The sequence below is a fragment of the Bombus pascuorum genome, chromosome 11, assembly GCF_905332965.1.
Source record: "Bombus pascuorum chromosome 11, iyBomPasc1.1, whole genome shotgun sequence".
In the NCBI taxonomy this organism is placed as follows: Eukaryota; Metazoa; Arthropoda; class Insecta; order Hymenoptera; family Apidae; genus Bombus; species Bombus pascuorum.
In genome coordinates, this window is record NC_083498.1 from 3231187 (window position 1) to 3257292 (window position 26106).

General features: G+C 37.1%; 3 protein-coding genes across 14 annotated transcripts in view; 2 read left to right on the forward strand and 1 right to left on the reverse strand.

Moving 5' to 3' along the window:
• LOC132912128 (glutamate-gated chloride channel) overlaps positions 1-26106 on the forward strand; it is a 94194-nt gene that overhangs the window by 10220 nt on the left and 57868 nt on the right. The window lies entirely within an intron of this gene.
• LOC132912153 (prefoldin subunit 6) overlaps positions 1-26106 on the forward strand; it is a 107490-nt gene that overhangs the window by 5092 nt on the left and 76292 nt on the right. The window lies entirely within an intron of this gene.
• LOC132912143 (trypsin 3A1-like) lies at positions 643-2366 on the reverse strand. Its single transcript, XM_060969306.1, has 2 exons — positions 2217-2366; positions 643-1671 (listed from the first exon to the last, which is right to left on the reverse strand). Exons 1-2 carry the CDS (start codon positions 2284-2286, stop codon positions 929-931), a joined length of 813 nt encoding a protein of 270 aa, XP_060825289.1. The 5' UTR covers positions 2287-2366; the 3' UTR covers positions 643-928.

Sequence of the window (26106 nt, forward strand, 5' to 3'; positions counted from 1 at the left end):
CGGTTAGTCGGCTAGTCGGCCAAAAGCCTAGTCGGTTGGTCGGCCAAAAGCTTGGTCGGTTAGTCGGCCAGAACCCTAGTCGGCTAGTTGGCTAAAACCCTAGTCGGCATAACTCTATTAATTTGATTTGACTGTTTCTACATGTCAAAAGGAAGAAAGTCACACATTTAATTTACACACATTATGTTCGTTGAAAACAAATTTATGAGATTTTCATATAGATTTTCAGATTGATCTAAAATCTTATCAATATAACCACCACGATAGTTAGTATTTCAATACAATTGATACAATTTTAAGAAATTTCGTAGGTTAACACATCTGATATATTAGGTCGTCCGAAAAGTTTCTTTCGTTTTATAAGGAAATAATGCATGTACAACATTTTCCGTTTTATATTATTTTATCGAATTACGTATGATCCATTTTGTTCTATTAAAATAAAGATCACAATGTTCGACAGATTAAGTTTCATTTTTGTATAAAAATGCATCGTTGTAAAAGACGGGTCTGTAAAAGAGAGACACTATTTGGACATTTATCAGCCCTTCTGTTCTGAATGTAGTATTTTCACGAGTCATTATACCTACTACATTGTTCAACTTGAATAAAAGGAAGCAAGGTTGTGATAATAAAACAACATTTATTTTCTGTACAGTCGCTATTTACATGGCTGATGGATATTATTACAAAATTTACTCTCTGTTACATATGAAATTCCGTTTAATCTCCGCGCGTTAATAACAAATCTTGAAAAAGATAAATAGAGAGAAAGAAAGTTTTCTACGAATCTGTATCATTTGTCCTTAAATTTGCATGTACATGTATACCGTATCTACAGTATACCACGATTAGAATCGTTATCAACACGATTTGTGCACCGATTCGTCGAGTATTTTTTTAACTGGAGAAAAGGGTTGTTCGCGAGTTAGATACGAGCGTGTTGCTTGATCCATGAGCTATAGTGGGAAACGTCGGTGTAAACGCCTGGATACTTAGGAGTTCCGCAGCCCATACCCCAAGAGACGATTCCCACGAGTTTGCCATTGAGAACAAAGGGGCCACCAGAGTCACCTTGGCAAGAGTCTTTGCCTCCCTTCGGAACTCCAGCGCAAATTTCCCACTGAGGAATTCCGCCGACCTCCTTGTACGCTGCGTTGCACGACGGTCTCGAGATTATAGGAACCGATACCTTGCGGAGACGCGCCGGAAGCTGACCGGATTCGGTGGTACCCCAACCGGTGATCAATCCGTATTTGTTAACAAGAGCATCGGGATTTCCTTGATACAGTGATACAGGTTTCCTGGCGTTGTTGAATTGGAACTCGCCCACCACACGAAGCAGGGCGACATCGTTCGACGGGATACCGTGACGATCGCTGCCATAGTTTTCGTGTCTGATCACTTGCTGAACTCGATGCACTGAACCACCGGAATTGACGTCGGTCGAACCGGAACGTACGAGGTAGCCGCTGGCTGGGAAATCGGTGCAATGTCCAGCGGTTAGCACCCAGTTCTTAGCGATTATGCTACCTCCGCAGAAGTGGCGACCATTGTGTTGCAAGCTCACTTGGTACGGCGCTGCCTCGATGGTCGTTTCCTCGCCACCTACGATGCGACCGTCCATTCGCTGGACGAGGTGGTGCACCGTCTGGTTTGTTATCGGATTCCCTGAAACACAGAGGCAGAGAGCTTTAACGAGACTATAACGAGCTGTGTAATTGATCTTTGTCGATGTAAGAACTCGTGACAAATGTGATCCCTATTGAGGAGAGGAGTAGAGTAATCTTATCACACAATTTTTGTGAGTAACTGTAAGGCGCTGTAATTGTAACGCGGCAGAATTATATTTAATTAAATAGTCAAGTTTCGAAGCTCGTGGTAGAAGTCTTTATGGATTAATTTTCGATCACGTATACGTGAGAAATTTGAAAGTGCAAAAATTCATACAGCGTGCATAATATGTAGAGATATATAAATATCCATATTATAGCATTCGTTACATCATTTAATCGAACTCATGAAAATATACAGCATGTCGCTTGTCGATTTACTAATATTATTAGTTCGTAAATTATTGCGCAAGAGTCGCAAAATAGTCGATTGTTTTAGTTGACTTATAAAGTAAAAGATTAAATACAGTAAAATTCCTTGGTATTTTATTACAGTAAATGTAACAGGCAGATGTCCTAATAGTGGTGTATATGTTAACTTACCGGCCACTAGGGCAACGAAAGCGAGAAGCACGGTGAGTCTGTGCATCCTGAGAGTTACTTCCACTTTCATCGATGACAGAGCTTGATGTGTAATACAGAATTGATATCCGTCGGGTTTTTATAGCGAAAATCAGTAGCTTTTAAAATAGACTATCGCACACTCTTGAAACTAATCTGAAATCTTTTTCTTGAATCGTCCGATGAGCTTATCTCGAATCACTTTTTCGTTCGATATTAATAGATTTCTGCGCTGCAGAGGAGGTCAAGAGACGCGCAGTTAAACTATTATCGATGGCTTTTAATCTAGTTTTCGAGAGAGCTATCGATCAATCGATGCTGAGGCTCAATTATTACGCACGTGTCACTAGGCGAGTCCGAAACGTCATCACGATCTTTCCGTTTCAATTCGAGTTCCTCCCTTCGCTTCTTGATTAATTTTCAATCTGTCGAAATCTGCCGATCAAATCTGATCATCTTACCACTTCGAAATATTTCGCTTATTACTTTCCTTTATCGATTAATTGTATCTCATCGGACGTTCGTTCAAGTGGGGGTAAAAAAATTGTCATCGTGTATTTATTTTGATTCAGATAACCGTAATTTTTCGCAATTATTTTTACGTTCCGATGTTTCTAGTCAACTTTGTCTCGTTTCCTCCAATTTCGCACAATAATTGCAAATCCTCAGCGTAAAATTCTAACGAAACGTCGAGTCGATAAGAATTCTATCTCAAACTCGAAAAAGTCTTTTCAATGATAGAAAAATACGATCTGGTTGATAACCCCCCAGAAAGGGGTTTAAGTCGTTTCCAGGTTGTGACAGATTTCATTGACGCGTGAAATTTTACAACTCGTCTCTGCGTGTCAATCCTTTATCCTTCGTTACTGACCTACATTGATAAAAATAAAGCAAAGTGCACGTTCGCCAGGAAAATCTCAACGATAGTAGTGGATAGTTGCGGTTTAATGACTTGCTACTTGCTACTTGGTGCTTACTGTGTTACTTTCACCAATACCGTGTTCCTCTTAAACGATCATTTACGAATTAATAATATCAGCAAATTATTAAGCGGCATCTCCTATATTATACGTTTCCTAATTTTTCTTACGATCACACCACGATAGTCACGCGATTCCTAATTTGTAACATTTTCTTGCAAAATTTCACTTTATTCATTACGAAATTTACCATTGTCTTTTTGCAAGAAAAATGTATTAACGACGATAATTTCTGATTTGTTGCTTGTAAAATTTCGATAACGATATTAGTTCGATCGAACTAAAGACAGTGCTGATACTCTTAAAAAGATAAAATGCCCGTTCTTTTTACATGAGCTTCGGTGCTTTCTCTTCTACGTAAGCATTGTACAGTGTTGATGAATATGGAGGGGGTCGATATAGTTCAATCGATAGTGAGGAATTGGAACATGTAGAGAAGGAGTAGCTCTTTCGAGGCGTCTGTAATATAATATATCGCACGATATTCGTTGGACTGAAATCAAGCCGGTTTAATATTTCATCTTCCTAGCGTACGTATTCTGAATGTTGAACGGTTACATGTACATGTATACGATCGGAAAATAGAACGGTAACGATTCGATAGTGTACACGTTGACGCGCGACATACATACATGATTCGAAGGTTGTACAAAGTGGAAAATATCGAAGTTTTAACCGCGGTGGTGAGTATCGCGTGTTGTCGAGCGATGATGAACGATGCGTAAAATCGCCAGGGTTTCCTAAGCCGAATAGCTTAAAGTAGCACTAACTGCTATAGACAGTCAATCGCCGTCAAAGTTATTCTTTTTGTTTTAAATCACTTTCTGTAACGTCACCACAGTATCGCATAATTCCTGGCTTTCTTAAATCCCTATACTCTTGGTGATAAGTGCATGCAGCTTGGTTTTCTAAGTAAAGTTATACGAATAAACTAATGTTGTAATGTAGTGTGGATCGATAAATATTTTAGTATCGACTTGGTGTTAACTTATCGTTAACTTATTGTTCATTCGACTTGTATTATTAAGCAAAGTACCGTGTCTGCGCTACAAGGCAATGGGCGCACTGGCAACGATCTGTCGCCGTACAGTTTTGTCGCTTACGAAGAGAACATTCAGTTTATATTTTATAATAGCGCGTTTGACGACGCGGCTGCAGTACGATTTTGTTGTTGAAATTGAACTTTCGATTGATGCGAGCGAGAGCGATAAATTGTCGCTAGTGCGCGCATTGCCTCGCGGCACAGACACGGCACTTCGGTTCTTGTGAAAATTAAATGCTATATATTTTGCAATTTCTCTTGTATAATTCAACTTTGAAGTTTGCGGACGCACAAAACGTTAAAAAAGCTCGTAACAGGTGTTGAAAAAAAATCCCTATTTATTTAATTTTATATTTAATTTTGCTTCAGAATTATAAGAATGAAGCATTCGTTGTAGTATTTATAAAGAACGATACAAATTTCTGTTTAGCCTCCATTTCTCTACTCGTTGCCAGAAAAATTTCAATTTCTACAAAACGTCCGCATCTTAGAGCGTATGCTATTGTGATGGAATTTCGAATTGGCATTTGACGAATTTTTCTATGAATCTTCTTCCTTATCTTGCTCAACACCCAGCGCTCTTCTATGTAATCTATGTCCCGAAAAGAGAAATGGGACGAGTATTTTCTGTTGATGACGATACTCGAAAATACATTTTCTTTTTCTCTCTCTCTTTCTCTCTCGCTTTCCCAGTAAGCTCGCTGACATTTTTACATTTTTTACGAGTAACAGCGTTGCTTGGCCAGCTAAGGGGATGAAACTCTGCAACAGCTATATAAATAATAAATATCCTCTTACGTATTACGCCGAGGAATAATCCTGCTGTGTTCTTTACCTTCTTCGTGCCTTCTACGGTAGAAAACAAAACTTCATTATTTCCTTCACCTCGAATACCGAATATCTTTAATTATGCTGCGTTCGTTCTCCATTAATTAAGAAATTAATTGTGCCATATCGCTGTGTGCACTCGCAATTTCGCGAAGGATATTTGTCAAACTTGCTGACTGGCTTGTCGGACGAAGATCGCTAACATTGACACGAGCGTTCTGAACTCTCTTGGCAATACCAAACTCGAATCTTTGTGAAAATGTGCATTTTACTGAACATATCGAGCATCGTCCCTAGCAAAAGAGAAGCAAGCCAGGTTTTTCCTGTAAACGAGACTCTACTAGTTTATCCCAATAAACTGTATCTATCAGATAACTGTACAAAAGTGAAGGAACTCGTCTTTTAACAAATCAGATGTGGGTAACATAACGAAAACTATTACGAAAAAAGTTAAACTGAATATAAAATACGGTACAAGTTCGTTCGTCCGGCAAAATGTTCCGGGTAACCGACGAGTTCGGATAATAGAGAAACACTTGCAACCCCAACCAACTGCTGCTACGAGTCTCGATAATAGAGGTTGACGTTCGGATAACCGATGTTGAGCAACATTTCTCACGCAAATTGTGTTAAATTATATATCAGCTTGGACAAAACACAACGACTTCTGGGTACGCGTTAAAACTGAATAACTGAAAGTACTTACGAGCGTAGTTCGGATAATAAAGGCTCAGGTACGAGTTCATATAACCGACAGTAAACAAAAATTGGCTCGTTCGGTGTTGGGATAAATGAACTTCTACTGCATTTCATTTTTCTATACTTACGTCTCGGAAGGTTTTGTCTTGAAATTTTTCACTGGCGCGTTAAGAAATATGGTTTGCTACGTATGAAGAGAACGATCATTTTTCCCCGGAAAGAAGATGCGCGAACAACTGCATCGCGTTTATGCGAGATATGCGGAACTCATCTTAAAATTCTAAATATTTGGGTAGACACGAAGACGATTGGTTCTATTCCAAGAAATAGGTCATCGTTGCTGCAGCATAGGTAAAATACAAGCGAAAATTATTATCATGTATCGTTGGTTATCGCGAACAAAAGCACGAACCATTAGTTTGCTAGCGCATTAACACGTGTACCAAGTCGTTATAATTCAAGATTCTTTGCCTCAGGCTCTATTAATCGCTCGCGTAAAGTTGCAGATACGTTTGGCAATGTATCAAACCTTTTCTTCGATTCAGAATTTCCATTCTCAAACTTTCGTAGGTATTTGCACACTTGGTACAATTTGTTGTTTAACCAAATGATCGTTTTTCGATCTTTAATCAAAGATCATTTCAATTAAAAATCACTTTAACACGTTTATACATATTGAACAGACGCGGCTTAGAGACATTTAACTGCATTGAACTCAGGTGTCTATATGAGACGAGTTTTCATTCAGCTACAGTTACTGTATAGTAAAAGTATATTATCTTTCACATTAATTAATAACAACTATTTTTTTCAACAATATTTATGAAGTATATAGATTGTAGAGTTTAAGGGATTTTCGGGGGAATATTTCATCCGCCATTCTTGTAGCATTTCCAATAATCTCACAAAATAATGTTTAAAACAAAGATTAGTCAGCTTCGAATTGCCTTGAATTTGCAATAAAAAACTCTTTGAAAAATTGACTTTTTCAATAAAAAGTTACCTTGATTTTTGCAGATGGCACTGTGTATTTTTTGATTTGATAGGGTTGCAGCTGACCCCGAGACGGATTCAACGACTTACTGTATTACGACCTATGAATACGTAATTTGGTTGAAATAAAATTATTTTCCATATTAATGTTTCTAATTGCAAAAAGATGCGAGGGCGATAGTGTAGCGTGTCGCTGAATTCGTCTTAGTGTCAGCTACAACCCTATCAAGTCGAAAATACACAGTGCCATGTGCAAAAATCAAGGTGACTTTTTATTGAAGAAGCAAATTTTTGAAAAATTCTTTTTATTGCTGTTCGTAGCCAAGTTTCGAGTTTGTTTAACTTTTGCTTGAAACATCTCTTTGTGAGATTATTAGAAATGCTGCATATTCTTAATCTCTGCAGCCTGTTACGGTTACCCGAGATAAAAAATCCATATCCAAAATTAGCAACTTACTTTCGCTACTGACAATAACGTGGAATCGTCGAATATTTCTTAAGGAGCGTCGTTCAGGCGATCAATATTATTGTCAATATTTAAGGTTCTCAACATTATTGTACATAAAAGATCCTCTAGACAATCAGTATATATATATTATCGATACAATGTTAAGAACTTTAAATATTGACAATGGTATTGACAATAATATTAATCGCCTGAATGCTATTTTGTATACTAATGGACTTTATCTCATAAATTAAATACACGAATACGTAATTTTGCAAACTATTCCATATTTAATATTCCATATTTATCATGTGATAGAATGAAATGATATTTCATCGTCGTCGGTAGAATTTTCTTTCTTTCAACTTCGAAACGCTGTTATAAGAACTCGGCTATGTTGGTTCAGCAGTAAATGTTTGAATTAATCTTGAGCGATACTGTTGTCTCTTGTACATTGCTCGTCGTAAAACCATGAGTCGGTTCGTCAACTATTCAGGGTTGTGTGTACAGGAAATTCTTTGAAGCAGGCAATTCAGTTAAAAATAAATCACCTGTTTTTCACTGAAAAAATATTTTCTAACACATTTGTTCATTTTCTTTTCTTTTACGAATGATATTTCATTCGTTTATTTCATTCATTTTTCATATTCTCGTATACCTCTCCATTCATAAGTATGAAAATGGAAAATAAGAAAGGGCAGAAAATACATCATTGATTATTATGAATTAGCAATATAGAGTTTATCTAATGTTGCTCTCTTTACTTAGACTGTCCTACCTAAAGCTTTTCCATTTTTTAAGATACGTTGGAATTTTCCAGTGAAACGTTTGCAGAAAATCGAAGCAATTTTTTTTCGATCAGGATAAACATTTACGAGGAAGAAATTCAAGGATGAAATTTCATTTCGATTTTTAATAATCCAGTTTACTCGTGAAGGGTTGAAATCACAGAATTGCGAGCATCGATATATCGTAGAGAAACTTTTTTCTACATATTCGAAATCTTGACGACTGTTTAATCTTTGAGCATCTAGGTTAATTACCGTGTTCTTTATGAGATCTGCAGACAACCTGATACGCTAGAGCCTCCCTTAACAGAACGAACAGGGAGACAAAAGCGTTCGGATAATAGAAGAATTCCTTTTCTGATATGAAATTTTATTTAATTATGTGCAGATTAGAATTGACTGATAGATTCTTGAAATATTTATGAATCGCACATTATTTTGCCTGCCAAGTCACATAATTTCTTCGGGATAAATAACTGCATAGAGTTAGATTAGAGTTGTTTTTGTGCTTCGAACCGTTGAAACTTTACCCAATATTACGAATGCTTCGTCATTTCTTCATTATTTTCGTTTGCTGTATCCATTTTTTTCCATTTTAATAAAATCGCCGTTATCATCGTCTTTATCGCAATGATACCATTCTATTATATCAGTATATCTAAGGTTTTTCTATAGTTAAGCGTTGTATTACCCAGATATCTGAGATAATTTTCAATATCATGTTTTTTAATATCTCTGATTTTTCAACATCATGTATCTTTACCAATTTTGTCATTATTATAGCCATTTTTGTGTCTTAAGCGTTTCGATAATTATACGATAAACTACACTCCAAGTGAATATCCTCCATTCGTTTTATTCGATGTACGTCTGGAATTTCCGAAAGATTGTGAAATTTTTTGACACGACGAAACATTGATTGTAGCCATTTCGAGCACCTTCCGCGAAGATAAGCTGTTGCGGATTTCTGTAACACGAAAGTGGGTAGCTACAAGTCTGAAACAGGGTCGAGTAGGACACGCGTTTGTATGGACTTTTTACATTGCTTTTGCGTCCCCTGTTCATTTCCGAAGTGGGTGTCGCGTGTTATGAAACGGCCTGTATATTGTGCGTTTGTATTAATCATTCAGTAGACGAAGAAGGAGAATGACCCGAGTGGCGATTCTGACAAGCGTATCGTTCCCTTTCATGGCTATTACGCGTAACGCGACATGTAAAACGATGGGATGAATAGAATTTCCGTAGGATTAACGGCGAAGTTTGTATCGGTTTTTAAAGCTGCTCGTTTAAAAGTTAAGCTCACGTTGTAGGTGGGTTCTGTATGGAAAATGTTGCAGCAACAACCATTGGGGGTAAAGCGTGGATTTTCTCGGCGTTCGCCTCAATTGTGAGAGAAGTTTTATCGAGAGCTGTCAGAGACTGCCAGTGACGAGTCAGGCCATTCTACCGTGTTTCCGGTCTATCAATGACACAGCTGGATTTCGTTTCCGCTTGTCGAGCGTGCACCCATTGCAGCTGAGACGCGAATAAAATTAGCGGTGTCAAGACTGAAATCCCTAAAGCTAACGAAATAACGAGTTCGATATACAAATTTCATTTCAGACTACAGAAAGACGTGCGTCTTGACAATGTGACAAGTAGGATATACAGAGTAATGATGGCGCAATCGACGAAAGAGTAATTCTATGTGAAATATATACAAAATAAGCGAACAAAAATAAGCTGGCAGGTAGTGGAAACGGCTATCCACCAAGTTTCGTCAAATACATATTTTTATAATACAGATTCTAAATATTAATACGAATCAAGTACACATAACACTGGGGTATTGTTGTTGTTGCATAGTATCTAGTAGACTTTTGTAATAAAAATTCTACATATCTTGCATGGCATATTCTTCTTAGCCTGCATTGTGTTGTTGCAGCTAACGAGAGTAAGTACTATTTGTGTCATTAGAGTAGGTAGCGTGTAGGTAGCTTGAATAGGTAGCGAGAAAAAGCACTGAATGAAATTATTGATCTATTATACCCAAGGGATGACTCGCATAATGTCAGAATTTGGAGAATGCTCACGAGAACGTATGAATGCACCAACTACTAATAGTTTGATTAAGCTTCGATCGTATCTACTTCCACTTACTACTACTACTACTTATTGTCCATTTATTTTTGTCCGCGACTGTACTTGACAAATTTTAACAAACTCAATTTCCTCGAGAACGAAACGTCGTGCGAGAAGTCCTTCTTTTGTATTTTCCACTTATTTCTTCACGCAGAATCGCTTCCTTGTCGGTTATACGATACCGTGATCAGTGGGACCCGCTGGATTTCAGATTAAAAATCTGAACGCAAGCGTTGTGAACGCGAACGCTGAAGGAATCGGATTCAAAGGAAGACGACAGAAGGAACGGACCGTTCGTATTGTTCGTCGAGTGTGAAAGAAGAGAAAGAGAACGTAAGTCGAACACGGTATTATGGCTCGACCTCGGTTGACCCGAAATGAAAGCTAAGAGGAGGGGGTAGGAGAGAGCTTGATTCTCTGTCTACCCTGTGACGTCAGAGGGTGGAAAAGCGAAAGAGTAGGAGAGGGAGAAGGTTGCTGCGTATAACGGTATCGAAGACTGACCGACCCCATTTACCACCGCTTTTAGTTCCCACTTTGGCCCAGGAGTATTAGCCTCCATGATTCTCGTGAAAGGATACAGAGAAATACTCGAAAGCTATTAGGTTCAAGAGCTTTTCGTCTAAATAAATCATTGCATTATCCTTATTTTCATCGAGCTTCGGGCTACCACTAGCTTTTAATCGGAATTAACGTTTACACGTACCATTACAATCGAAATTTTCAATTAATATGTAATTAGCGTGTGACGTTCATTCTGTCACGCTGATCAAATACAGTAGCCGGCAAAGGTATTTGAATATTTATACAAACAATTTCTCAATTTATTATTCGTGCCGTACAAAGGACTTTGTACAATACGCGACACGGTACGATTATTACGAACACATTGCTAAAATTTGAAATAAATCATTTCGAAACTGAAGACATAAATACATACGTAGTACATTATATGCTTAACGTACCTTACATATGCATAGAATGATGAAATTAAACATTTATCGCAGAAAATTTTTAAGTGAAATTTTGCTAATAAAACAAATTATGGAATATTTATAAAGTCTATGAATGGAACTTCAAAATGTTTTCTATAATAACGCGCATAACACGATCGTAAAAGTTTCTGTATGTTTCAAATACCGTCGTGAGTCGTCACGTTAACGAACAACTGGTAAGTGCATGCAGAGTGACACGATACCTCGCGATCATATATTTCCTATCGTTGACTTTCGTTTGTATCAGAGGTTGTTCAAGAATACCAAGCGTAAATAATTAGCAGGCGATGAAGGAATTGATATTCAGATGGAAAATCAACCTCGTTATTTAATTACCAATGCCGGTACAGCTGTGCCAAGTCTTGTTGGGATCGGTGCGAGTCTCTGTGTTGTGAGTTATTTTAAGAATGTACGAAGGACACTCAGCTAAATCACGAAAATACTGTTTATGGGGTCAAGGCCGCCCATTTAATATGTATCTCGTTCATTTATAATAACTGCAAATTTTAACCTTTTGCACGCAGTAAAGTTTCTCGAAGCAAGTATCGCGTCAGTCGGAGCCAGTACGAGGCTAAGCTATCTAAACATTGGCTCGTTAAAAAATGAATATTACTGCTCGTAAAACGGCTGAACGTTCTCGTCGAAACGTAGTTTTCATCGTGGTGAATTGTAATTTTTACGTGATCGTAACTTCTTGCACGAGAACTAGGAAGAAAAAGGATTTAATGAGATTGTCCGAGAAATTGTTTGATATATTGTATTGCTCTGAAATTTCGTAGTCAAATTTCGGAAACATTTGAAGGTATTTACAACAGTCAATGTATCGTTAAAAAATATATGCATCTTTTCTACCGATAAGCTTTAGTTATTTTTTGAACAGCCTCGTGGTCTCTTCTTGTCGAAACACTTTCCAAGCAACGTAATACAATTTTCGACGCTTCCTTCGCTCTCGATTAATCGATGACACAGTAGTGCTCTTCGGTTTTGGCGTTGAAATTTCTAACAGGCTGCGATCTTTCATGCAATTTACCCGGAGGTTGCGTTATCGTTACGCGTTAATCGATGCTGCACGTGCAAAACGAGAACACGTTCGGGATTATAATCGTGATTACAACTTGCTTGCTTCGTATAATAATGCTATCACCCTGGTTACCAATTGCTCCATTAATTATAACGTTCAGTAATGGTGTTTCAAGTGTGCACTCGGTGAAATTTCGTCGTTGCGATTAAACGAAACAAGATTTTTATCACCAGCATGAAATGAAAAATTTGAACGATTGTGTTGCTTGTGTTCTCGTGTCATCAGATCGGTGTAAGCAGTACGTGCGAATTGTAACATGTAATTGGAGATTACTATCGATCGTTAATTTAATTTATCTGCGAAGATGAGTACTCTTGTACGTTTAATGAAGGAATTAATCAGAAGTATCTAACGATAAGCTTGACGCGTTGATACGCTTGACGCGATTACGAAACTGTGGCGTGCAAGGATTCTTTTTCATTTGCTCAATCTACGCAACATTTCGATGCAAACGATACACACAAACGAATCGACAGAGTGACGATTATCTGATTGTTATTCATAACGATGATACCATTACGTTATTCATAACGTTGATCGGGATATTTATAGGGAAAAGTATCGCTGCTATTATACGTAACTTGCGTCCATGGAAGTTTGCAGTTTCCATTTATAACATTCATCTATAGTGGCTATCGTTATAATTTCTAAATGTTCGATCATTAAAAAAATAACGAAAACGTTTTAGTCCATTCTGTCCATTGAATTTTACAACTTACGTTTATAACATTGGCCTATAATGGCCGTCATTAATTTCTAAATGTTTGTTCATTAAGGGAATAATGAAAATATTTTATTGCTATCTTCGGTAAGCTTTGAAAACACGATTTACAATCAACTTATACAACTACGTTATATTTACTACAACATTGATAGCCTATTTACACGGTGAAGAGGCAAAATTTACGTAGCATTTTTATATAAATAAGATAAAAGTTAATCTGAAGAAAAATTCAACTGGTGGAGATTAAGTTGAAAATGCGTACACCTGTACCGGTAAAGAACAACGGATTTCGATATAACTTCGTACGTATTGTATTTTGATCGCATCGGCATTTCTGAAATCGGATATATCAATTCTTTTGGAAGTATTACCTCGATTCGTAAATCGAATATTTTTGCGATACGTTCTTAAAAAAAGTATTTGTTGGATCTAGAGTAACATACAGCAACGAGCGCATAAACGAGGGAAGTCTTAATAAGTGGAAAAATTCAACGTAATTCAGTTTGTAATTACCGTTGCGTAGAATAAAAATTCAAGCGTCCTCCAAAAGTGTATTTTTACATCCCACATTATAGGAAAAAAGTAACCAAATTTTCTATAATACAATGAAATTTTCGAGCAAGCGGCTTTCCTTTCACCCATACTTTCGCCACTGTACGAATAAAATGTTCTCGTTCATGCAAATACGTATCGATCCAGAACGCTGGTTAAATTCTGACGAAAGATAAAGACAGTTTCGAGCCTCTTTTACACAATGTTTGCGATAAAATAAAGATGTGCTACATATTATACGTAGGATATCCATATATACACATGTAATTGTTCCGCTTTACAGAAATACGGCATAAGCTTTAAGACATAAGACAGAAGGAAACTACGAGTAGACAATTATGGGGATAATGGGACGTATCTCCGCCCTATAGTGTCATCTCGTAATGTCTGCTTTTTAACGGGATAGTCGTTTTTGAAGAAGCACGTAAAATGGTAGAGCAGGGCTTCTTCAAGCGGGTTATTAACCCCATTTTCTTTCTCTATAGTCAACTTGCTCCTTATTACACTAAATTGCCACTCGTACACGATGTCGAAGTTTCGCTTTTCGTTTCTTATAGCGTGATCGTAAAATTGGCCAATAGTAGAAGTTTACAAGCTTCAGAGACCGAGATCTTAATTCGAGTTACGGTAGTCGACAAAAGTAAGCTTAGATATGAACGGTAAGAAAAGTGGTGTAATTTTACAGAGGAAAATTTTTTCGTTTAATTGCAAGTTTAAGGTCGCATGAAATTTCCAAGTTTATTAGCGACCATAACGTGAATAGTCAGCGTGACAGACGTTCGACCTATAGTAGGTGGTAAAAACCAATATATATCGTTCAGGAATGCTAGAACTTCTTTTTCGCAAGGCTCTTCCTTTTCTGTAGCGTGTTTAGTGAATTTGGAAAGTCATGGCCCAATACAAGAGCAGTGTATAGATACAGTGGTTGAAATTTCCATCGTCATCAAAACGAAATAATTAGATAAGATTTTATCAAAAAATATAGTTGCTTGATGAAAACTTCGACCACTGTATATGATACATATACATCGGAATAGATAGCTATCAGCAACATGGTGTAAAATATCTAACACAAAAGTTATACTAACACGCGCATGTAGGCAAGTAAGTTGCTTAGCTAACTATAAACTTTCTTTCGCTTTGCTATTCTATTTTAAAGCACTCGCATAAGTAGACTATGGTCTCTTTTGCATTTATTTAAAAAAAGGTGGGAATGTGACATATCGTGCTTTCTACCCTGGGGTATTCAATTGATTTAAAAGGCTGACGTAGGTGCCTGCATGCGTGTGCAGCGCGTATAACCCCTGCTGCAGTTAGATCAATTAGCGACCCTACTTAACACTTTACTTTACGACCTACCTATATTGTTTCCACCTGGTGCACATTTAGTTGAACGTGCTCTATTCAGAAAACCTTGGCCTACATGCAGCGAGTTCGTATATCGTAATCGTTCAATGACCAGAAAGCATTAGAAATCGTTTGAAATGATCAACGATGCGTATGAATGGCTTGCAAAAGTCTTTGTAAAAATATTAGGCTAGGCTGATTGAAAATGCCCGTGGAAGCTAGTCTGACTGGCACGGAAAGATACTACTGTGTCATGGCTTTGCCGAAGGTCAGGCTATTCCATATATTCGAATCTTTCATCTATTTCATCGATTTTACCGAATATTTCTTCTTTCCGTTCGTTTATTTCGCTGATATTTCTATAGCATAAACTACCGGTTTTACAAGTGTTTACGACATCCACTGCTTTGGTTCGAAATATGACAATTAATCCAAGGTATCAGGGGAACGATCGATCGAACAGAATTTTTTGTTCATGCAGGATTGCGACGAGCGTGGCAAACAATCGTTGAAACTATTTGCAGTTATATGATTACGTTAACCATCGTAATTTTCTACCCTAAGTTTGTGTTTGAAGCGAATTGCATGAAAGATTCCGAAACATCTGCTCCGAGTCTGAATCACTAACGTAAAACAATGTATAATATACGTGAAATGGAATATCTACGAGTACAATAACAATACGAATCTCAGAATTGTTGGAGATAGCAATCAAAAGACGCGACGAATGTAGATTAAAAAGTACTTAATTTTCTTACACGGAATTGATAAGATTACCATTTTTATATATTAAACAATGTTTCAAACAAGATAATAATACGATTGCCAAATGATTTTTTAGCTTTACACAAGTTTTTGTAAATGTAGTAGCGATTAGTTGAGTTGGATTATTACGTTGGAAGGATTTGTAAAACGAGCGACTGAGGTGAAGTGCGAAGAACGAGAATAGTTAGAGATGCTCTAGGTACAAGAATATCTTCGGATCTCTTCGTTACGGTATCGGTTCGTGCAATCGAGTGGGCACTTGTCAGGGATGGAAGGTCCTCTCGATAAAATATATGCGAAAGAACGAGCCTTAAGCACAACACGAAGGTCCAACGGTCCATAAATTACAAAGCGTTCGAGCTTGGTCCCTTAACAAGAAAGAATCTTCTTTTTATGCTTTCCACACTAAATTCCGTGTTAATTAAAGCGGTGAGGAAGCGGTGGCTACATCTACGTAATATGGTGTCTTTTAACCCATTAAGAACCAAAGTTGCGTTAAAGCGATATTTCATTTATAATTACTTTGTAGCTAATTTACACTGAACTCGCACGCGTTAAATTCTATTAAATTCTCATTACATTACTTCTATTGTATTATAATTTTATATTTTTTCGCTACTATCTCTTTTTCCATTTACATCCAGATAGATAGAATTTGAAGAAATTTGAGAAAATCGAGGTGTTTTTTTATATCACTGCAATAAACTATTCTTGTTTAAATTACAGAAATTCTATTGCTAGAAATCGTATACATTTCTTGTGCTTTGTCAAAACAATAAGTTGCTTCATGTATTTTGTTTTCTAATAATATTGCATTTTCCCTACATTTACACAATTATTTCATTGCTCGATGCTTGATGGAATATTATTGGACGCAGCGTTGATCGACGTTAGATTGCTTTTAAGCTTGCAGGTTTCGTGAATGGATGTGGTTATGCTTGTTATATGTATATCTTTCAGTCAAAACACTCGATAAAAAGCGTGAATGATTATTGATTATCGAAGGATAATTAAACTGAATTTCATTAGGCTAAAATTGATGCGTCACTAATATCGCAATTACAGAATTTATCGTCGATCGGTTGAATCGTTTAACTTGATAAGATTCCAATAAGACTCGGCTATATCGGGAATAAGTCGATCTCGATGAAATCTAGCGGTCTCCAGGGCCTCTTTCCTGTATACTCGATGTTTTCTTCGATATCGTAATTCAAACCCGCGTTATCGGAGACAGACATTGATATTCAGTCAAAATAAATAATTTATATCCGTTTAGAATTAGAACGTGGATCGTTTAACTCGCGAATTATTGGCTGGGCATTGATCTCCTTTTCATAAACGAAAAGAACGCTCGGTACTTTAATATAATCTGAATTTTCTCAATTAAATTTATTTGCATCGTTCACTGTCGATATTATTCGCCTACTTTTTATCGAAGCGTCGATCGGAAAGCTACACGGTCCTAAAAGAATTTATCTTTTTCTGTACCTAACTAGACAATTTCCTATTCCCTTGACTTCTCCAATTGTTACACGAAATTAAAACTCGATTAAAATGCCATAACGGTATCTCTCTTTCTCAGAGGGATAATCTTAATGATAAATTACATGGGAAATAATTGCGCTGCTGAATAATTTTCGTTGCGAATATAATTGTACCTTAAACGATATTTCACGTGATCAGCCATAATCATAATATGCACGGAATATTGGCTCGAACCTTATCAGTTTTCCAGAGGTTCTTAGTTAGATCGTTGAAGATTGCAGTGAAAAACGCGACGGCCGCGACACGTGAACCTAAAGTCGGTCGAATTTTTCTTCCACTTATTCCCTTTTTTATACGATCACCATCGACACCGTGTATCGCAATCTATAAAATGAAACAGAGTCGCGAAACAAAGTTGAAAATCGATAGATCGAAATTAGATTAAACGTGTATTTATATCCGTGTAACACGTACATAGCTATATGTATCCAAGGTTCCCTGGGGCAAATCCGTCGCATCATTTTCCAGACGCATGGCTCCCACTTTCACTTGAACCGAGAATTGAATTTCATCATCGATCGCTCGTTATCATCACGTGTTCTCAGATCGTAGCTTGCGTGTTGCTCGTGTTTGCTTATGATCGTGTGTTCGTTCGACGCATTTTTTAGCGGATCTAGAGAGAGGGTCGGGATAATCGTGAGAATCGTTGGCTACCGTCGCTATCAGAACGCAATTGATCAGAAAATAATCGAGGCAAGCAAGTTGGTGGAAGAACCGCGCGCGGAACTTAATAGAGGTAAGTCGAGCAATGGACAATTGGCATCGTGGGTAGATAGCTCGTACACCCAACTGTTATGGCCTACTGTTCTAAAATTAGCTTAGAAATGGAATTTCAATGGAAAACAATGTCGAAGCGGAAAGAGACCTAGTGGATCCTGCTGATGGGGAAAGCTAGCTAGGGTCAAACAGGTGCGATCGTTCTCACGATTAAATTGCTTCTTCCGTTCGGTTTGATCAATGTCGTAGATCATGCTTCCTATTTTTTCTAATATACGTCATCGTTCGAAAGATTCTATCGTTTATTTTTCATTAAACTGTCTTTACATTCAAATTGTAGAGAGCTCCAGCTGGAGTTATTGGGGTGGCAATTTTGTCATTAGGTGGTATTGACAAAATCCGCAACCCAATAGATATATAAATCAAGATTCTGAGAATTTGCTCGTGTATTTCAACTTTAAAAGTCCCCCTTTAGTTACATTAATCATCCAGCACTTCTCTCTTTATGTTCGCTCGAGATGTCTTAGACGAATGTCCTGGAATAATAATTTGTTTCACACTAATCGATACCGCGCAACTTGTCGTTACATTAATTGTTTTAACTGTGTGCTAGATTATTCTAACTCCTTACAGTCAGAAGATAGATCTATTTGGTAAACCTTAGTCTCTTTAAAACGCTCGTTGAAACGTATACTTAAATTTATTTTTATATTTATATTTATATCTTTAACCTATGTATATATATGTTAATTGTAACCTTCTTCTACTTTCTTATCTTATACGCCAAAGGGTTTATTATTATTTTCTAAATAAATAAGTATATAAATAAATAAATAATTAAGTTTCATAATTAAGTAACGTTATTCTCTGTCGCGATATAATGGATTTTTTACGACAATAAGGCACGATATTGTTTCATTTAAAAGAAACAATGAAATTAACTTACACCATTCTAATACTCAACAACCACTCATACAATATAATATAGTGATACGATTAAATCGATGTTTGCAAGCCGGTATGCTATTAATAAGCTCTTTATCTTCGGATTTAAATTTTGACTTGTGCCAGTGATTATGAAAGTCATATATTTCTTTTGTTTCGAGATATATACAGTTTTGTGTTTGGCGAGTCGTACGTGAACTGAATTCTTTTTAACGACTCAACCACCAACTCGATCCAACGATTCAATTTCCACCATTTTGTGGACATTGTCTCAGCTTGTAACGTAAACAAACGTAACACAAAGTATAAGTGATAAACTCATAGCTTGACTTAGCTCGCTTTCATAATCATCAACACGATTATAAGTCAAACGAAGAAGTAGTATATATATCAAACAGTGAAATATATTATCGCTGCATTTAATAAGTGATTTAAATTTGCAGTCTGTTGCAAAAAGGTAATAGGTACAGCCTCTAATTATTAATTAATACACTTTGTTCTTTTGTATTATTCTTTGTATTATTATTGTTGTTAATAATACAATTATTAATTCGTACACTTTCAAATATTATTACTAGAAAGCGAACAAAGTGTAGCTATGACCAAGGACAAACAGATCGAATAATTAATACATAATAAAATAATTAGAGTAATGAGTAAGGCTTTCGACGTGGGATTGTTCGGAAAGATCGATTAACTGTGCGACACTGACGAGAATCGCGTGCTTAGAACGTCGAAGTAGATCGAGAACAGAACTTTATGCGACAGCGACAGAAAGACGTCGAGGTTAATTGGTAGTTTTCAGAGACTCGGAAAAGTCGTGTATCGAGCTTGTTCATATCGAGAGCTCGCTGGACTTGCAAAGTTCATGAATACAAGACGAAGAATTCCATCGAAGGAGTTGCTAAAGCCGATTGAAATCGAGTTTGCGTTACAAATATGATTTCAAAGGTTTCCGGCGCGTGTCTCCCACAGTTTCTACGTTTTCAAAGCATTTCTAAGGTATTGCGTAAGGTCGTAAAATCATAACGTTCTAAGCTCAAGGAACATTATTTCCATCCTTATAATTCTCCTTGTTCTTTTTATCGATGCGAGCGTGTAGTTTCCGAGCAGCTGTGCATTACGAGCGGAACGCTCGTGTCGAAGAACACGCGAAACACGCGTCCGTAATCATACAGATTCGTGGACACATTTTTGGCCAAACAGATTCGCTACCTAGGAATATCGTATCTTCTTCTAAATTAATTTACGCGTCGAAGAACGATATTTTGAGCACGAAAGGCGAGAGTAACACAGTACGACTAGCCGCAGCACGTTATTTAAAATTCTTTAAAATATCGTCCCTGGAATGTAAGATAAAGAGTCTACCCAGTTGGAAAGTTTTGCACATCGTTAACAACTTTGTGAGAAGTTGTATGCTCTACCCTGGTGTTTTATACACACTTCGATCAAATGCTTTTCAAATCAGCATGAATAAGAAAAAGATGGAACATTTTGTTTTCTAGTGAAAACTCCGTTGCTACTGGCCGACGGAATACAGAGTCGTCGCGCGATAAAAAGTCGCGTTATATTCTTCAACCTTAGTACACTCGAAAATGCTCGAGTTTGCTCGGCTTTGGACGCTTGTTCACGCGAACGATATTCGTGTCGTAAGCGTGTACGTGTGTATCGTGTGACGAGGAAACGGTGCCAAGGTACAAAACTGTCGCATAATGCGTATGCATAGCGCTACGTATTTCTACTAATACACATACGTCTGTGTCTATCTACGTATTTTTACCACCGATATTCCTACGATACGTTAATATATTATAAACAGACGATAGAGAACTGTATTTTAAAAGAATTGATTTGAAACATTTACAGAACTTGAAAACTTAATGGCATCGATCTACACGGTACGTCCAGAGTCTAGACGAATGCTTTTTCATAACATCATTCTCGTTATTACGGAAAAGGGACACATATACAAAAATAGCATGCTCGATCGATGCCACTGGTTGACGATTCTCCTTTCCAACACATAATTTCATCGACCCTTGTAACGTATTGCTTGTAGCAATTTCGTATTATTCATCTCTGAATCTATCGTACAATATCTTAATTAAATTTACGACTGTTGGAGAACGCTTATTATACTTTCTCTTTTTCTTTCCTTTCGTATAATAAGTATACCGCATTCGCTAATCTTTGCGGTTTCAACTATAGTGTTTGCAGCAGTAGAGTAGGCAAATGTAAATCGTAGACGAGGCGGGAAACTTTGAGTCGCCTATAAGTAGTAATCATTCCAATTTCTTCTATGGAAAAGTTGCAAAGCTATGTTTACGTTTATTACGCTACTTGTATAGTTTTCGCAGAAGTAACCATGCAAGTTACTTTATATTCGACACGTTAACCTTATTTCCTAGCTGAACGACACGAACCAATTGGATGTTTTAAAACGTGCGTAACTGGTTTACACGCGACTAACGCGTAGCGAAACGGTAGAATCTCGCAGAAAAAGAGATAATACTTTTCCCACAATGTACGTGGCTCACGAAAGCACTTATTCGAACGCTTATAGAAATGTTTACATATACGGTATGTGCGTCATATACGACGTCATGTACAACAAAGTATTCATGGCACTGCAGAATCGCGGTGACTACAAAAAGTATTTGCAGTGATTGCAACGGCGCCAACTACGAAATAGAATATGAAAGGAGCAACTCACGCCACATGTAAATTCGTAATATCATCAATGTTATCAAATATAGCCGGTGAAGCTATTAGGTTGTCGGAAAAATGTCTTTCTTTTACAGGCACGTCTTACAACAACGCATCTTTATACAAGCATGAAACCTAATCTGTCGAACTTTGTAATATTTATCTTGATAGAACAAAATGGATCAATTCGATAAAATAATATAAAACGGAAAATATTGTGCATTTATTATTTCCTTATAAAACGAAAGAAATTTTTCGGACGACCTAATACTATCGCAAGAATAAATATGTGTGCGTGAAAGTGCATGAACAAGTCTTTAAACATCCATTAAAATAATTTTCAAAGCAGAATACATTTCCTTTGATATCTTTCAACGCTTTCATGGAGATTCTCTTGCGCAAAGTATTTCTCGCCATAACTTCTTAACTATGGAAAAAAAAAGAAAAAAAACGATGCCCCAGGTAGAGGTCGTCAAGTTCGATAACATCTGTCCGAACATGAAAACGCTTAATTAAGGAACTCACCACTACATTGTCTTATCGTACTGAAATGTTAGTCCGTTCGTATCATTCAAGCGTCTGAAAATTTCAAGTCGTTGGCTTCGGAGGAAACAGCTTCAACACTTCGTCTGCTCCACCCTCTATATACGTATATAATATACGCGTATAAAATCGGCTAATACGTTTCCAATGAATGTCTCCTAACTACTATGTACATTTTCAAACTGATTCCAAACTGATTTCAAACTTTCCCGACACTCAATCACGAGAGCTGTGTCTCGTTATAGAATTAATGAAATTTGAAAATGTTTCACGTACAACGTAACACATACGTGACAGTTTTCTATAGCCTAGCGTTCATACACTTTCGTCATTCACCGTACCAAGATCAGAATACGGATTAAATATATATATCAAACTGAATTTGCGAAGAACAGGAATTTTTAGGGATGGAGGTCGAGCATAGATCAGCCAGCGATCTGAGTTCCCAGTCCTTTAACGGCATCAACGCATATGGTCCTGGTACACGCGATATTTCCTACGCGAACATGTTAGGCCGACGTTAATACACCACGATGTTCCGTGACTCTGTTGTCCATCGTTTAATATTCACGTGCTTATGACACGTCGACGTCGACGCCGAGTCCAACACCGATGCTGTCGCCGTCGTCGTGTCGAGTACGCGTTTTATACGTCCATCCGTTCAAACTGGTCAATAAATAAATTATTATTCGCCGATGCGAACAAGCGTTTTTAACGTCGCTTTTTCGATTCTCGCGATAAAGAATCCACCACGTTGTCGCTGGACTTTAGTAAATAATTGACGAGCTTCCTTGAAAAAGAAAGGGTCTATAGATCTGTGGCGAACGTATGCACATGTGTATGGCTATAAAAAGTATTGTTCTTTTAGTTTTCAGTATTTTTATCGTGTTCTACATTTTATTTTCATGATATCAAATTTTGTAGCTGTATAAGAGCGGTATCAAATACTACGAGCTTTATTATATTATACTTTGACCTAATTAATCAGGTCGTTAATGCTATAATAGATACGATGACGTGCAAATACCTTTTGTAGCCGCTGTCTTGAGTACATTTTCTTAGGTCGAATAGTTACATTACTTTTTATGAAATTTGTATTTACCTTGAAAGTATAAAAACATCTTTATGGAATTTAAACCTTGCATAGAGCTTATTTATTATTTTATGAAAAGTAGCAGTGTACTGACTCGGTCCTCAACAAGAGAAAGAAGATTACAGTATTCGGTTACTTTAAAAGAGCGTTTATCTCTCAAGAAAGTTCGGAGAAAACAGATATCTAAGATACGGTGTAAATATTAATCTTCTACCACAAAGTTGAAATTTAACTCGAACAACATCGATATCTTTGCTATGGACTAACTGACTCGGTCGAACCTTCATTTCCACTGAATTCGCGTTAAATCCTTTAAATGATTCGAGCTTCTCAACAACACGCCGAGAAAGTTCGGCAGCCAGGAACGAAAGTCCTTCTCACACTGACTTCCGAGAGATTTAGAATAATGAAAAAACTTTGACAAATTTTTTTGTCAGGCTTTTTGAATACAGCTCGACCCAACTTCGAAAGGGACTGAAAGCCGTCCTGTTTTTGTTTGACCCGAGTTAGCTGAGAGAAATAGGTTGTCCAACGGAGTAATTATTCGACAAACTTGCAACTCTCCCTAAAGAGGATTATTACAGCCTTCTGTGAAACAAAGAAGGCCGTTTTTTTCAACGGGCTTTCTATATTTCTCGAAAGGATGGAACCATTTCAAACAGTGAAATTGGAGAAATTAAAGAAGGAATCGTCTTATTGTTCATAATCTTCTGGTTTGGAAGACGTAACGAATGGTTAGTTAGAATGGTTCAGCACGCAGCGTACACGAATCGGGCCACGGGGCCAAGGTTGAACGTTGATTGTTACTAACGTTGCTGGCAACACCCTGATGGCTGGTCAGTGGCAATTCCGAGAAAGCTGGCGCGACTTAGCGTCGCGATATTCCGAAACCGAAAGCAATTCTATACCGCGTTGCTCATAAGAATCAGCTCATAGGAATAGCATGCATATCTCCGCAAAGTATACAGATTAATGACGAAATATTAATAATTAGCAGCTACATCTACTATGTTTCTTGTGAATTGGCCAGCCTATCGATCTAAAGGACCTTAAAGGCATAGCGATAATATATTTTACCGTTTGCTATACAGGGCGATTCAGATATCAACTGACAAACTTCGCCAGCATGTTTGGGGGCGGAGCAACAGCAAAAATTATTATATATACCATAGATCATTTTGAACAATTTATGTAAATAAATTAAAACATACTGTAGTATCGTGGGCAAAAAGGCCTAAAAATATCGGGTGGGCTATAAACATTGTCGGGAGCGGGATTGCAACCGGATGCTTGCCACTTACCCTCAATATTCTGAATGACCCACCATAAAACCATTTTTATGGTTAAGGTCCTTCAGGCCAAAAGCAAGCTTCATAATTTGGCCTATGACGAGAGAAATCAGGGAGTGTGAATCGAGAAGCTAGAGAGTGCGAGTTGCGTTATCGGGAGAGAGTGTTTCTAGCGTTGTCGAGAGAGTATGGTCCGCGTGAGAGAGTGAGCGCTGGATCCGTTATAACGAGAGTTGGAAATTAATTATTGAGTTGTCTAAAGGACAGTACATTGTTGCAATTAGTTCATGTTAAATAACCATCGTTTTCTGTCTAATCAACACTGTATCAATCCATTCTTTGTAAATAAACCACCATCATTTATTTAATTATTAGTAGTATTCCGCGATACTACAATACATAAGTATAAACAAACGAAAAAGAATAATGAAATAAATGATTAACATTAAAAGACAAGTACCTTGAATGCATCTGACTATTTGTAGTGGTATACTGTCCTTTCCATATCTCGAAAACGAACACAAATCAATCTATGGTACACACAACATTTTTTCCTCGAAATGGCCTTGTAATCATGTTGACAACGCTTGCCAATTGAGATGTGGAACACCCTGTATACAGGGTGGGGCAGATAAAGTGTTATACGGACTGTTCTCTCCAAAGTCATTGCTGATATCAACTGCAATTTTCCTGTGTTAAATGCTACAGAGGGGTTAGAATTTTAGGGTGTAAGATATTGTAGGAGTGAGTTTCTTAAGGGTGCAAAGCATGCTAATCCCATATTTTCTTTAATAGAATGGCATATTAATTTTTTTATGTTCGAACAGATGTTATCAAAGCTAACAAACTTTTAGCTAAGGCATTTTTTTTCATTTTGCTTAGCCGAAGAGTTGTAGCGGGAAATACTTTACGCGAGCGAACCTCATGAACGTGTCGAAAGATATCAGAAGGAATGTATTCTGCTCTGGAAATTATTTTCCATGTAAGTCACCTGGTTTACCGCGAATTGATTCTTTTTTATGGGGTTACGTAAAGGAAAAGGTGTCCGCAATGGCATCAACTACGAAAAACGATATGAAAAGAAGAATTCACGCCCCGTGTAAATCCATAACTACAGCAATGTTATTGAATGTTCGCGAAACTATTATCACAAGAATAAATATGTGTTTGGAAGCAAACTTTTTCAGCATCTAATAAAATAATTTTCAAAGCAGAATACATTTCTTTTGATATTTTCCAACATTTTCGTGGAGCTCCCCTTGCGTAACGTATTTTCTGCTTAACGTAAAAGTAAAAAAACGATGCTTTAGATAAAAATGATTAAGTTTGGTAGCATCTGTCCGAATATCGGAAAATTTGTCATCCAATCAAAAAGAAAAATAAGTGGGGTTGGTGTCTTTTCTACTCTTAATAAACTCACTCCACAATATTTTGCAGCCTAAAATCTTAGTACCCCTGCGCCTCTTTGTATCTGACAATTTCAAGTTGATATCTGCAATAATTTCAGAGAAAGCAGCTTGTGAATTTATCTGTCCCACCCTGCATACGTTATATTATATTATATTATATTAGGTTGTCCGGAAAGTTTCTATTGTTTTACACAGAAATAATGGATGCACAATGTTTTTTGTTTTATATTATTTTATGAATTATGTATGATCCATTTTGTAA